This window comes from Panthera pardus, unplaced genomic scaffold (assembly GCF_024362965.1).
Source record: "Panthera pardus isolate Hobbes unplaced genomic scaffold, ASM2436296v1 HiC_scaffold_9, whole genome shotgun sequence".
In the NCBI taxonomy this organism is placed as follows: Eukaryota; Metazoa; Chordata; class Mammalia; order Carnivora; family Felidae; genus Panthera; species Panthera pardus.
In genome coordinates this window covers 1,818,589-1,834,332 of record NW_026527024.1, presented here as the reverse complement: position 1 = coordinate 1,834,332, position 15,744 = coordinate 1,818,589, and the positions used below count along the sequence as shown (strand labels likewise).

Genomic DNA, 15,744 nt, shown 5'->3' with positions numbered 1-15,744 from the left:
CTCCTTTTGGTGGACACCTTATTTCTCCAGTAAATTTCCCTTAGACCCACTTCCATGTGCCTTTCATCCTTCCACCACGCAGTCACGTGCGTGAAGCAGGAGCCATGTACCGTTTATGTTCTATCCCTGGTGCCCACATAGAACCCGGCACTCAGTACTCACGTAGTAAACGCATGTGGAGCTGGACCAGATTAACTCAAGGAAGGAGAGACCGAGTAAGGCTGGCCAAATTGGGACTACTGCCTTCAGGAGGTGGTCCTTGGCCTGAAAACTCAAAGTTCCTTAGTGTGTCCAGGGCTTGAGGAGCTTAAACTTAACACTCGTGGAACATGTCTGGAGTCAGTTACGTGATACAGTTGTAAGGTTCAATATGGCACCTTTATTACCAATACAGGCTTGGAGAATGATGCTTGGGTATCACATCGAGTTCCTGAGACTCACCCCACATCCAGTCGCAGGCTGCCCAGGGTGACTGCAGGTCCCTCACAGGTACAAAGGAGCACAGAAGGAGGGGCAGCTATCAACAAGATGGCAGGGGAGGGGCCACCAGACACGCCCTCATCTGATTTCCTGTTTCTGCTGAATTCATGACCTCTGCTCAGATTCCACCCCAGTGTCTGCCCTCTTCTCTTTACTACCATCGAACAGTTGGACACGACCCTTTTCCCAAAGTCCCACGGACAACACACATGATTGAACTGGCCTTTCCTGGGTTTGAGGTTAAGATGTTGCATTATAACACAGCTCGACCAGCAACAGGAAATATACCATAGGATGGACCCACTCTGGCCTGCTGTGTGTTTCATACGTCCTGTGAGGGAAGAGAAGCCTTCACATTTTAAAATGGTTGAAGAAATCAAAGGAAGAATTAGGGGCGCCTGGGTGGCTCAGTCGGTTGAGCATCCGACTTCAGCTCAGGTCATGATCTCACAGTCTGTGAGTTCGAGCCCCGTGTTGGGCTCTGTGCTGACAGCTCAGAGCCTGGAGCCTGCTTCAGATTCTGTGTCTCCCTCTCACTCTGCCCCTCCCCTGCTCATGCTCTATCTCTCTCTTTCTCAAAAATAAACAAAAACATTAAAAAAATTAAAAAAAAAAGGAAGAATTATGTTTCATGGCCACATAGGAAAGTTACATGACATTCAGATGTCCCTGTTCATTAAGTTTTATAGGAATGTAGCCTCGCATTGCCTGTGGCGGCCAGGGCAGAGCTGAGCAGACTATAGACCATTTTTAAGCCTAAAATATTCACTATCTGGCCCTGCCAACCCCTGCTTTAAGACATTACAGTTCCTTCATTTCCCCGTCACTGGAATTTCTCAGCGACTGCTTTTCCTAAGGCTCAGCCCCACCCCGCTGTGGTGACCCCTTTTCTCTCCTTCATCATGCCAGACCCCTCTTGTGCATTCCGTCCCGGACCTCTTCTTGCCTTGGAAAGTCCCCCCAAGTCCCCTCAACAACCTCATCATCCTCTCTCGAAGGTGTGGGGATGGGGATGGGCGTCTTTTATGACCAACTCCAATGAAATCAGAGCATGTTTCTGAATAAAATAGAGAATTCTGCCACCGGCTTTTAATGTAACACGTGTCTCCCCTCGACAGCATCGTTGCACAAAATAGGGCCCAGAGGTAGGACATCCGCACAGCTTCACAGTCCACCACCTTCCTTCCTGCAGACATCCTGTGACGGTTAGTTTCTCATCCTTTTTGTTCTTACTGCTACAATTTTTAACAAAAACAAAAAAATTTTTTTCCTTTGGATTTTATTTACCTAAAAGCACTTGAAAAAAAAAAAAAAAAAGAAAAGGTGGCATGTCTAATGCAAGGAGGAGAAACTGAAGTGAAATTATGTAAAAAAGCATATAAAGAATCTGACACAGACAGAGACGGGGACTCAAAAAATAATATAGCTGACTGCAGAAGTCATCTGAAAACGCTCAGTGTGCATGAGTAATACACAAGTTAATTAAAACGGCAAGAAAAATCAGAAAGCATATAACAAGGAAGGCAGATATCCCAGGGTTAGAAAACACCCAGTTTTTGACTCTGAGGAGCACCCTGGAGGCCCAGTTACTGCCTCTCTCTTTCAGGGCTCGCTGTTGCTTTCCCACATACTCCTGCACCTTGGTCAGGAAGCGCCTGTGCTCTTCCCCGTGGGCACTGCCCCCATCTTGCAGCAGCATCTGGGCTTCAAAGAAGAGGCTGTTGGTGTGGAAGGCGCCCTGGTTCTCCCTCTCCAGCCTCTCGACCACGGCCATCAGCTGGGCCCGCTGCTCCCCCTGCTCCTCCCCGGTGGCCTTGTTGTTGAAGGCACAGTACCTCTTGCTGCACTCCTGGACCACGCTCCTCAGGCTATGGTTGTCCGTGTTTGCGACGTAATTGTCCAAGGACTCGCCCATCAAGTCCTCCTTGTGGGTGAAGAGGACCACCATGTATTTCATGGCTTCTTCCCCGAAGATCTCCATCACCCTCCTCACCGCCACCGTGTCCTGGGCGGTGAAGCGCCCCAGCTGGGTCACCAGCAGCAGCACGTGGGGCCCCGGGGCAGAGAGCAGGTAGCAATCCCCGATGTCCTTGTACGTGTCCTGGGTCTGAGCCCCTGCCTCGAAGATGGGGGGTGTGTCAACCACCAGGATGTTCCTTCCATCCCAGGTCCCTGTCTCTGCCTGGCACTTTCTGGTCACAGGCTGGCTTCTCAGCTTGGACTCGAACACTGGCTGGCAGAGGATGCTGTTCCCTGTGGCACTCTTCCCGCTGCCTGTCTTGCCCACCAGGATGATCCTCAGTGAGGACGATGTTGCAAACCAGTTATCTTCCCCTCTGCCTATAAAAAAACCAATTTGTGTGTGTCTTACTAAGTTAGCGATTAAGATTTCCAGGGCAGGGACCTTCATGGAATCGCATGAAAACTCGTGGACCTTCCTGTCGCCAAAACAGTCACATCTAAATACATATGAAAGTTCGTATCCTTTTTTTTAAATATACTTTTTTTAACGTTTATTTATTTTTGAGACAGAGAGAGACAGAGCATGAACAGGGGAGGGTCAGAGAGAGAGGGAGACACAGAATCTGAAACAGGCTCCAGGCTCTGAGCTGTCAGCACAGAGCCCAACACGGGGCTCGAACCCACGGACCGTGAGATCATGACCTGAGCTGAAGTCGGACGCTTAACTGACAAGCCACCCAGGCGCCCCGAAAGTTCGTATCCTTTAGGATGTTCTTGGATCATAGAAAGCCTATGTTAGAAATTAGAAGCTTGGACCCACAGCCAAGGGAGGGACCACTCCACTGAGAAGAATGCTCTAAGCACTTCATCTACAGCAGGGAAAATACAGCTTTTTTTTAAAGGAATGTGATCCCAGGGCTTTTCCATAGATGGTGCTTTGGTCAATTTCATGCTAGATAAATGTGAGATGAGAAGGAGGCAGAGGATGAGAAGCCACGAATGAGAAAACATTATCACCTCTTTTCCACCCACAAATCCCCAGGCTCAATGCACACATAGGAACCTCAGGCGTAAAGTGCATCTCAGCTGTCAGAGCTTCGGTGACCTCCTGCCAAGGACTAGCTGAATGTCCCTGGATGTCTGCTCTGTGGGTGGGCAGTTGGAGGCTTGAAACTGAGATGACAGAAGGTCGTTAACGTCAAGGACAAAGTCTGGGAGATGCCCCTGGATGGGAGGCTGAAGAAAAGTGGAAGAAAGGACATTAGAAGCACATGTGTTGGAGATATCTGGCTGAGTGAACTACACAGGAAACTGGCTGAGTGAACTGCACAGGGAGGTGTTGGAGGTGGGGTGACACGAGCCAAGAGCTAAAACCTTCAAGGGTTGGAGGGGGGTGAGAACCCGAGGACTTTTTAGAGTCTTTATGAGTTCAAATGAATTAAGGCCATTTCAGGCTCCTAAAATCTGTTATTTGATTCCTTCTACTCAGTGTTGGTTCCTCCTCTCCTGAAGCATTTGGAGCATGCAGGGTTACTAAATCTCTACGGGAACTCTTCCTCTTTCCAGTTGGGAGCAGACAAGGAAAGAGAAATCGTTTTCACAGCCTGGTTCCAAATCCTCCAAACCCTGACGTGAAGTTTCACCTCCACATTTCCCACCAATCATGTGCAGGCGACAGTGTGCTGGGCATGATGATGACAGGGAAGGGGAAGAACAGGTGACAGTTGTCTCTTTCTTCTTCAGCTTATTTTTTTTTATGTTTACTTATTTTGTGAGAGGAAGAAAGCGCGAGCAAGGGAGGGGCAGAGAGAGAGAGAATCCCAAGCAGCCTCCGCTCTGTCAGTACAGAGCCTGTGGCAGGGCTGGATCTCACAAACCATGAGATCATGACCTGAGCCGAAGTCAAGAGTTGAATGCTTACCTGACTGAGCCACCCAGGTGCTTCTTTATGTGTATTGTCTTTGGTGATATGTTTCTTCATATCACCCATTTTTAATTTATTATTTATTTCATTTTTGATGTCTTAGTATTAAGTTTGAAGATTTCTTTTTTTTTTTTAATGTCTATTTATTTTTGAGACAGAGAGAGACAGAGCATGAACAGGGGAGGGTCAGAGAGAGAGGGAGACACAGAATCCAAAGCAGGCTCCAAGCTCCGAGCCATCATCACAGAGCCCAATGCGGGGCTCGAACTCACGGACCGCGAGATCATGACCTGGGCTGAAGTCGGACGCTCAACCGACTGAGCCACCCAGGCGCCCCATGAAGATTTCTTTTTTGAATATACCATAATTAGGTATGGATTTTTCCAATATTTTCTCCCAGTCTGTAGCTTATATTTTTTCATTCTCTGGACAGTGTGTTACACCAAAGAGTGCCACCCAGGCACCTTCTCAGTTTAAAGTAACTGGGTTTCTGTCCCCGTGTTTGAGGTGAGAGTCGGTGGAGACAGAACAGTGATGCTCCTGGGTGCCTGGAGCTCCTGCAAACACCAAGGCTTTCTTACCTTCAGTCATAGTTCCATATCTGCTTCTCTGAAGCCCTTCCATTCTCTTCTGGAATAAAAAACAGGAAAGGAATGAAAGCAAGTGTCCATATGGGAGTTGCTAAGGCCTGAGAACACTTTCAATTCAGACAACTAAGAATAATTATCCTAGGATGAGCCATTTCCATTGCTAATTTTCTAACTCATATTATACTTCCAAACATCTATGAATAACTTTATGCAAGCCAGGCAAAGTTAAGTTAGGTTATGTTAACGCAATGCACTGTTGCTTTTTTTTTTTTAACTTATAGGAAATTAGGAAAGATTTTTAAAATGGAATCAGTTGGTTTTTCTTTCTCCAACTTGAAAAGGCATGAAATGAAGAAAGCATTCTTCTATGGAACCAGGAGTGGGGCATTATTATTAGTTGGAATCAAAGTAGGCAAACTTGCTAGGATACAGAGAAAAAAAACAACAACCCTGCCTTTCTGTAAATAACACTGATTTGTTTGAAGTACTGAGAGTTTTTGCTCCCAGAAACTGTGTCAGATACTCCATTGGCAAAGAGGAAAGCACAATGTTCCTTCCAGTGGGAGAGCGGGATGGGAACAAGGTTACCTTCAGGCACTGACAGCAGAGGAAGTAGTTGTAGAGGGCCGAGCCCCAGCACCTTCCTTACCACCCCATCCCCCACCTTGCCCCACGCCAGGGAGTTTGGTGGAGAGAAGGTGGTGCCATGACTGAAGGGACAGAATCAACATTCAGGACAAATTCAAGATAAACTCATTGCCTGCTCAGATCTTAATCCAACTTCTTTCCTGGTGGGTTCTGAGGTCCTGGTCCCCAGATAATCTCCATTTTTGTATCTCAGCGGATTTAATCAGAAATCGGCACCAGGATTGGCATAAATGTTTCCTTCAAATGAGGCAGATTATTGGGTCATTCTTCTTGGTATTAGGAAAGGTAAGTAAGCATTAGATAAGGCAGGCACGAGACATGCAATATAATGAAGATGAACTCTGAGGTTCTTTGTCTTTATCCAGGTTTAAAGATTATGCGGTTTTGAAACACATTTTTTAAGTGGAGAAATGCATGAAGTAGCTACCATTTGCAATGAACAAATGTAAATATTTGGGCATTTTTACTGGAGCTATGTCTTTATCCAGGTTTAAAGATTATGCGGTTTTGAAACACATTTTTTAAGTGGAGAAATGCATGAAGTAGCTACCATTTGCAATGAACAAATGTAAATATTTGGGCATTTTTACTGGAGCTATTCTGTTTGAAAAGTCAAACATTACACATGTAGTTTCATTAACATTGTTTGGCTCCCCAGTCTTATTGCCCCTCCCTCTGTCCTCTGAAAGACAATATTCTGAGGATTTTGTGGATCATTCTCGTTTGCCTATTTATACTTCTGCATACACATGTCTCTATAGATAATGTATAGTACTGGTTTTGTATTTTAAGCTTTTTATGTAGATGACCTTGTTTATGGAACATTTTATCAATTATCAACAAACTTTGAGCTGTTTCAAGCTATGTGCTTGTACTATCAACAATGCTGCAAAAGAATCCCCATGTATGTCCTCTTGTGCACACGTGCAGCAATTTACCTGGGATAAACAGCTGCCATCTGACTAGGTATTGCTAATTATGCCCCCAGGATGGTTGTGCTAACTCACATTGGCACAAGCCACGTATGAGAATTCCCAAACCTTCACTGGCATTTGGTGATATTAGACTTAATTTTTTGTCGCTCTTCTGGGCATAAATAAGGATATCTTAATTGGTTTAAACTCGAATTTTACTAATTGCCATAGAATCAAAAGTGTTTTTCATAGCTCATTGGCTATTCAGGTGGCTTCTGTCATATGGAAATAACTTCTGCATGCTTTTCTACTCATGCAGTGGATGTGTTTTTTTTGTTTGTTTTTGGTTTTGTTTTGTTTTGTTTTGTTTGGCCCTCCTTAGGGGAAACCATCCTCTTCCACATTATCAGAATATATTAAGACAATTTCCTGCTTTTCCCTTCTTCCTTTCCTTCTCTTTCCTTTTCCTCCCCTCCCTTCTTTAAGCCCAGAGAAGACCATTTGCCTCACCATCTTTCACATGCTGTCCTTTGCTTTTAGTAAATTATATTACAGCTTTTGCTAAAACTCCTCAAGTTCTCTGACATCTTTCGTATTTTTAGATGACATTTTCTGAGGTTTGGGAACCTCATAAAACATGCTGGAATCAATCTACTGATTCGGTAAAGACGATGATGATAGGGGTGAGGATGTTGATGATGGGTTTCATCATTGTGAACATCCTCTGTGCAGCCATCTATAACCTTCAGAATTCTTTCATGTCCACGATTCTAACTGTTCTTCTAAGTTCCCTGTGATGTGAGGGGTGCCTGGGTGGCTGTCGGTTACATGTCCAACTGTTGATATCAGCTCAGATTGTGATCTCACGGTGGTGGGATTGAGCCCGTCAGGCTCCATGCTGAGCATGGAGTCTGCTTGGGATTCTCTCTCTGTCTCTCTCTCTCTGCCCCTCCCTCCCTCCCTCTCTCTCTCTTTCTCTCTCAAAATAAAAACAAAAAAATAAAGAAATAAATTCCCTGTGATGTGATCAAATAGTCTTGAAATTTCTATTAAAATATTAGGAAATTGAGCATCAGATGACTTGCCCAAGGTCACCCAACTGCCATGGAGCTAAGCTATATAAAAAAGGCCCCTTTTGCTTGCATATCCTCCTTGATTCCACAGGGGGTAAAAGAGATTATTCCAAACAAGTCCACCATCATCTTGGAACACTGCATACAATGTTAGCATCCCACAGTCAGAACATCAACTGGTGTTGACAGGCTGGATGTCTGCCTTAGAATCAACATGGAGAATTGTATTGTAAAATCTTTAAAATTTTTCTTTTACATTTATTTATTTTTGAGAGACAGCATGAGACACTATGTGAGTTGGGGAGGGGCAGAGAGAGGAGACACAAAATCCAAAGCAGGATCCAGACTCTGAGCTGTCAGCACAGAGTCCGACTCGGGGCTTGAACCCACGGACCTCAAGATCATGACCTGAGCTGAAGTTGGATGCTTAACTGACTGAGCCACCCAGGCGCCCCTATTGCAAAATCTTGAGCGCATGTTCTTAAAAAAAAAAAAAAAAAAAAATATATATATATATATATATATGTTCAAAAAAATTTGCAGGAGGCAGGAGTTGCTCTGAATTGAAGTAGTTTCGTTTAAAATAATCTGGTGTTTTTGCTTGACTTGATTAAGTGTGACCCAAATGGTGCAGTGTGGCTGTCTCAAAAGGCCAATCAACTCAGGTTACATTAGTGGAAATGCAGTATAGTGGTTCTTCTGAACTATCTTCTGAGTGGGTCAGGCTGCGGGGGGAGACATACCTCCCCCTGAGGGATGGATTTTTAGGCAGATATTAACAAATAAGAAAGGGTCCAGAGGCAAGTCTGAAGGATATTGACAGAAATGTTAAAATGAGTCACAGACAAAATATTAACAGGATGGAATAAAGCCTCGGAAAAGGCTGGGGAAGCACTGAATACCTGAAAGAATGTGGTACGTGTCAACCTCAGCATAGGCAAAAGTGAGTGATTTGGGAACTAAGGCAGATTTCTTCTCCAAAAGGAAAATTCTGCTAACCTCCTCCAAAATGGGACGAGGTATCATGAGAGAGTGGCAGGCAGCATGTAAGCAGAAATGACAGAATCAGACTGGGATGGTAGGAGGATCTAGCCTAGGTAGGAATCGAAAGCAAACATAATGTACATTCTGATTTTAAGATTGTATGAGCCTGATTTTATCATGATGCTACTTCATTTTATCAAACCATGAGAAAGCAGGCTCTCTAATGCTGTTCTGGGAAAGATAAAAAATATTTCTTGCCTAGTTCACAAATATCTCCTTCACTCATCTGCCCAGTCCCTTTATTTCCTGGTTTGGCTCACTTGTTCTGTACTTCTGTCACTGTGAGGTTGTGACACAACTCCCACCAAGGGTTAGCAGACAAAAGGATTGTTCCCATATGCCCTGAGCATAGTATGTTTGCCCTAGAATAGAGTCCTACCTATATTGTGTCATACAAAAGATGGGGGGGGGGTATTTGGGGGAGAATGGAATGGCTTCTGATCAAAGTCATGGGACAATGTCCCCTGAGGGGTCTTTTTGGAACACCTGGCCCATGGGACTGGTGTGCGTGGGGGTGAGGGAATAATAATCCCACATTTGCCCTTTGCAACGCTAGGAATGCGTCCTCTTCTCCCAGACCTTTCTGGGCCTTGGCACAAGTCAGGGATTGAGGGTGGTGGGGAGGTTAAGGGATTGAAACTGGACGTGTGTCCCTACCTGGCTAGGGTACCTGGGGCGTTTGAGTTTTCTCATCTGTCAAAGGGGAGGACAATAGTCCTGCTTTAAGAAACCCTGCGAGGCTCACGAGGATCACAGGGGCCAGGAAGTGGACAACTGGCCTGTGGCGCCATGAAATGTGCTGGGTTGTGAGCGCAGGCTGAGTGGTTCCAAGCCTGTTTCCAGCCACCCCGAATCCCCTGAGCCCGTAACTCCCACCATCACCATCCCGGTTCACTGAGGGGCGAACCCACAAGTCCTGCACTCTGGGTGAGATCACACCAGAACTGGGTGGGACTAAACCTTGGGCCCTCAGACCCCCTAAAGACTTTGGGACCGTCCCCTTACCAGGAGCGGCGCTGCGGGCTGCGTGCTCGACGTGGCTCTCGCGGTGGCGGGGACGCGGCAGCAGGAGGCTCTCGGGGGCCCGTGGCTCTCGGGCGGCTTTCGGGGCGGCTCTCGGGCGGCTTTCGGGGCGTCTCTCGGGGCGGCGGGGACGCGGGTGGCTCCCGGGGATGGGGGGTGGGGTGAGGGCGGGGACGTGGGCGGCTCTCAGGGCGATGAGGGCGCAGCAGGAAGCGGGGCGGGTGCATTTAGGGAGGAACCGCGGGGGAGGCCGCGGGCTCCAGGGCTCGGCCTTGGCTCCAGAAGGCAAAGGGGATCAGGGAGCCTGGCCCCCGCCGGCCCAGACAGGGACGGTCCCTTGGGGTCCGCAGCACCTGGAGAGCGGCGAGCGAGTGGGTGGCCGTGTGGCTTCCATAAAGGGACAATTCCTGTTTGAGCCTGCTGGGGTCGCCATGCCTCCTCCCATTGCCTTCCCCACCCAATATTATTTTATTTTATTTTATTTTATTTTATTTTACTATTTTATTTTATTTTATTTCATTTCATTTCACTTCACTTTATTTTATTTTATAATATGAAATTTATTGTCAAATTGGTTTCCATACAACACCCAGTGCTCACCCCAACAGGTGCCTTCCTCAATGCCCATCACCCACCCTCCCCTTCCTCCCACCCCCCATCAACCCTCAGTTTGTTCTGTTTTTAAGAGTCTCTTATGGTTTGGCTCCCTCCCTCTCCAGGTTTTTTTTTTGTTTTTTCCTTCCCCTCCTCCATGGTCTTCTGTTAAGTTTCTCAGGATCCACATAGGAGTGAAAACATATGGTATCTGTCTTTGTATGACTTATTTCACTTAGCATAACACTCTCCAGTTCCATCCGCGTTGCTACAAAAGGCCATATTTCATTCTTTCTCATTGCCAAGTAGTGTTCCATTGTGTATATAAGCCACAATTTCTTTATCCATTCATCAGCTGATGGACATTTAGGCTCTTTCCATAATTTGGCTATTGTTGAAAGTGCTGCTATAAACATTGGGGTACAAGTGCTCCTATGTATCGGCACTCCTGTACCCTTTGGGTAAATTCCTAGCAGTGCTATTGCTGGGTCATAGGGTAGTTCTATTTTTAATTTTTTGAGGAACCTCCACAGTTTTCCGGAGCAGCTGCACCAGTTTGCATTCCCACCAACAGTGCAAGAGGGTTCCTGTTTCTCCACATCCTCTTCAGCATCTATAGTCTCCTGATTTGTTCATTTTAGCCACTCTGACCGGCGTGAGGTCGTATCTCAGTGTGGTTTTGATCTGTATTTCCCTGATGAGGAGCAACGTTGAGCATGTTTTCATGTGTCTGTTGACCATCAGGATGTCTTGGGACCTCATGAAGATAAAAAGCTTCTGCACTGCAAAGGAAACAATCAACAAAACTAAAAGGCAACCGACAGACTGGGAAAATATATTTGCAAATGACATGTCAGACAAAAGGCTAGTATCCAAAATCTATAAAGAACTCACCAAACTCCACACCTGAAAAACAAATAATCCAGTAAAGAAATGGGCAGAAAACATGAATAGACACTTCTCTAAAGAAGACATCCTCCCATTTCCTTTTTAGGACTTGTTAGAATAAATGGAATTTGGAGGTAGAGGCTCTGAAGACTGTGGAGGACCCCCAGGTTAAGAAACACCTCCAGTGACCCAGGAAGGGCCCAGTGGGGCATTCCCCTCAGCACCGATGGTACCCAGACTCCTGTTTCTAGAATGCTTCTGCTTATCAGGGACGGAAAGGCTGTGCTGGTCCACAGAGGGGCTGAAAGAACAACTCTAAGGACGTGATTTCAAGGGCTTTCCAGACCCCGCGTGCTGGCTACCCCTTGCCTGTCCTCTGACAAGCCAGTCTTAAGGGGCTTAATGGGGTTTGGCGCTTACGTGCCCATTGATTCCTGGGGCAGGTTTGGGAGGCTGTGGCTCTTCTATTTGTCAACTGATTGCACATTTCAGACTAGAGTAATGAATATAAAACAATTACTTTGCATTTGGTTCTCTTGCCTCAGGAAACTATTGGGGCTATATCAAAATAAAAAGCTTCTGTACAGCAAAGAAAACAATCAACAAAACTAAAAGACAGCCTAGTGAATGGAAGAAGATATTTGCAAATGACATATCTGATAAAGGGTTAGTATCCAAAATACATAAAGAACTTATATGGCTCAACAACAAAACCCAAATAACACAGTGAAGAAATGGGCAGAAGACAGGAGCAGACATTTCTCCAAAGAAGACATCCAGATGGCCAACAGACACATGAAAAGATGCTCAACATTACTCATCATCAGGGAAATGGAAATCAAAACCACACTGAGATATTACCTCACACCCGTCCGAATGGCTAAAGGAAAAAACTCAAGGAGCAGGGTGCCTGGGTGGCTCAGTCCGCTAAGCATTCGACTTTGGCTCAGGTCATCATCTCACGGTTTGTGAGTTTGAGCCCCACATAGGGCTCTGTGCTGACAGCTCAGAGCCTGGAGCCTGCTTCAGATTCTGTGTCTTGCTCTCTCTCTGCCCTTCTCCCGCTGATGCTCTGTCTCTCTCAAAAATAAATAAACATTAAAAAAACCCTCAAGAATCAACAAGTGTTGGTGAGGTTGTGGAACAAAAGGGAAACCCTTGTGCGCTACTGGTGGGAATGCAAACTGGTGCAGCCACTGTGGAAAACAGTATGGAGGTTCCTCAAGAAATTAACACTAGAACTACCCCATGATCTGGTAATTGCACTACTGAGTATTTACCCCCCAAATTACAAAAAAACACTAATTCCAAGGGATACTTGCATCCTTATGTTTATTGCAGCATTATTTACAATAACCAAACTATGAAAGCAACCTATGTGTCCATCAATAGATGAATGCATAAAGACGATGTGGTGTATATATACAATGGAATACTACTCAGCCATAAAAAGAACAAAATTTTGCTATTTGCAACATGGATGGCTTTAGGGTGTATAACAGTAAGTGAAGTCAGAGAAAGACAAATAACATGATTTCACTCATATGTGGAATTTAAGAAAGAAAACAAACGAACAAAGAAAAAGAGACAACCCAAGAAACAGACTCTTAACTATAGAGAACACACTGGTGGTTTAGTAGAGGGGAAGTGGGGGGAATGGGTGAAATAGGTGATGGGGATTAAGAGTACACTTATCATGATGAGCATTGAGTGATATATGGAATTGTTGAATTGCTGTATATACACCTGAAACTAACACAACACTGTATATTAACTATACTGAAATTAAAATCAACCAATCAATCAAAAACAATTATGTTGCAAAGAAAGATCAGAGCATGATACATGTTTAAGCAGAGCCCAGTCTTATCCTAGAGAATCTCCAGATTCCTTTCTGCTCATATTTGAAGTTAGGCTTAGCGTCACCTAATAATCATTGCCTGAGATTTGGGGGGGAATATAGTTTGAAAGAATCTCTTGCTAATTCAGAAAACCTCTCCATCAAAAGAGAAGAGAAAGAAAACAGTTTTATCTTGGAACAGGCATTAAACCAGAAGGTGATGTGCATCACAGGCGATCCTCAAAGAGATTGCAAAGACAAGGAAATTGTAGCCTGCTATGTAGCCAAGCAGATGCAGCCCACTGCATATGTGGTCAGGATAAACTGTAACTATTCCTCAAGTAAGAAGACTTGACTGTATTATTTGTTAGACACAGTTCACCCTAAATTCACCTGGTAATTTGGAGGACCACCTGTTAGCTAATTGCCTTTATCCAAAGGGAAAGTAAACTTCTCCAATCCATCCTTCAGATAATAGGAAGCACAGCACTGGGTAAGGTAAAAAGTGAATGCAAAACCGATTCCTCTGTGGGGGGTGGTAAAGGGGGTTGATTTGCACAAGAGGTGCTAGAAACAGTTCAGTGACAACATAAGAAGTCATGAGAGGCCATAGCTTGTGTATTTCTGACACCCACAGCCTCTGCTGCCATTAGCCTTGGGGAGACGTGCATGTATACATTTTTTCATCTGCAAGTTTAACGCAGTGAATAAGTTCTGTGTAGACAGAAGGCAAGAAAGACAGCCATGGGAGGTGAGAGCTAGAAAGATCTCAGAGCTCATCCAGAAGTTTTTCTTCTTCTTTTCTTCCCTTTCATTTTACAGATAAGGAGACTGATGCCCAGAGTAGAGGAATGCCACTCACAAAATCACATGGTTAATTTTACTATACAGTGTAAAGTATGCATCAAGATTATTTTTTATTTCAAATCGATGCCATCCATCCCCATGTCTTGAAAAGATTATCCTATCTCTTTCTCTTTCTCTCTCAATTTTTGTAAAAATTGCCAAGAATTTATTGGTCATATTTCCATTGGTCTGTTTCTGGACTCTATTCTGTCCCACTGATCCATATGTATGGTAACCTTTACTAATACCTTGCAGTTATGATGCGTATAGATTTATAGCAAATCCTGCAATCAGAGAGTGTGAATCCTCCAACTTTTTCTTATTCAAAATAGTTTTTGTTCTTTGTTTTTTCATATAAATTTTAGAAGCAGCTCGTGAACAAAAAAATCCCACTCAGATTTTGATCAGGATTGTATTGCTCTATAGATGAAATTGGGGAGAATTGACATCTTAATGATACTGAATTTTCTTATCCACAAACGAGATATCTCCCCATTTATTTAGGTCTTCTGTGATTTTTCTCACCAACATAGTTTTCAGCATAAAAATCTTAGGTTTATCCCAAAGTAGTTCATGGTTTCTAATGCTATTACAATAGTACTGATTATTTAATTCTAATTTCCAATTGTTCATTGCTAGTACACAGAAATATAATCAGTCTTTGCACATTGATCTTGCATTATCATACCTTGCTAAGCTGATTCATTAGTCCTAGAATATTTTTTTTCCCCTCTTTGGGATTTTCTGCATAGATAATCACATCATCTCTGATGAAAGAGAGCTTTATTACTTCCCTTCCAGTTTTTATCACATTTCTTTTCCTTGCCTTGGTTCACTGGCTGGATGTCCAGTATGATGATGAACTGGAATAATAAGGAGGGACATACTGGCCTTTTCCTCACCTTAATGGGAAAGTATCCAGTCTTACGCCTTCTGTATTCTTTTTTTTTTTTTTTTAATTTTTTTTTCAACGTTTTTTATTTATTTTTGGGACAGAGAGAGACAGAGCATGAACGGGGGAGGGGCAGAGAGAGAGGGAGACACAGAATCGGAAACAGGCTCCAGGCTCCGAGCCATCAGCCCAGAGCCTGACGCGGGGCTCGAACTCACGGACCGCGAGATCGTGACCTGGCTGAAGTCGGACGCTTAACCGACTGCGCCACCCAGGCGCCCCTCGCCTTCTGTATTCTTACTGACTTTCTGTCTATGTGTTTTACCCAATAGTAAGAAAGGAGGTTAAAGTCTCCAAGTATACTTTTGGATTTGTCTGTCCTTTTGATTTGTGTCGCCTTTGCTTCATGTATTTTGAAGTTTTAGGTGCATGTGTTTTTAGGACTGTTATGTCTTCCTGGTAAATTGACATATTTATCCTTCTATAATGTCTGTCTTTATCTTTAATAGTATTCTTTGTTTGTAGCCTACCTTTCTATTGATATAGTGATTCAGCTTTCTTTTCATTAGTGTTTTCATGGTATTTCTTTCCCCATCCTTTTGCTTTTAACACATCTATATTGTTGAGGTAGAAAGAATTCTAAGATGGGCCCCAAGATGCCCCTGCTACTGGAGCACAAGACCGGGACTATCCCCTCCCCTTGAGCATGGGCAGACCTGTGAATAGGACGGATGTCACTTTACATGGCAGAGGTGAAGGCATTCTGTCATGTGATTAAGGTTCCTAATCTGTTGGCTTTGGGTTAGTCAAAGGGGGATTATAGGGGAGCCCGGGTGGCTCAGTCTGTTAAGCGTCTGACTCTTGGTTTCAACTCAGGTCACGATCACATGGTTTCATGAGTTGGAGCCTCCCATCCGGCTCAGCGTTGACAGTGCAGAGTCTTCTTGGGATTCTCTCACTCTCTGCCCTCCCTCACTCGCACTCTGTCTCTCTCTAAATAAACTTTAGAAAAAAGGGGGTGGGGTG

The 15,744-nt window shown here is 44.5% G+C and overlaps 1 protein-coding gene across 1 annotated transcript; it reads right to left on the bottom strand.

The window, feature by feature from the left end:
- Positions 1-364: 364 nt before the first annotated feature.
- On the bottom strand, positions 365-9,773 carry GIMAP5 (GTPase, IMAP family member 5). The gene is made up of 3 exons (XM_019424747.2): positions 9,641-9,773; positions 4,948-4,996; positions 365-2,820 (listed from the first exon to the last, which is right to left on the bottom strand). Exons 2-3 carry the CDS (start codon positions 4,988-4,990, stop codon positions 1,934-1,936), a joined length of 930 nt encoding a protein of 309 aa, XP_019280292.1. The 5' UTR covers positions 4,991-4,996; positions 9,641-9,773; the 3' UTR covers positions 365-1,933.
- Positions 9,774-15,744: the final 5,971 nt, after the last annotated feature.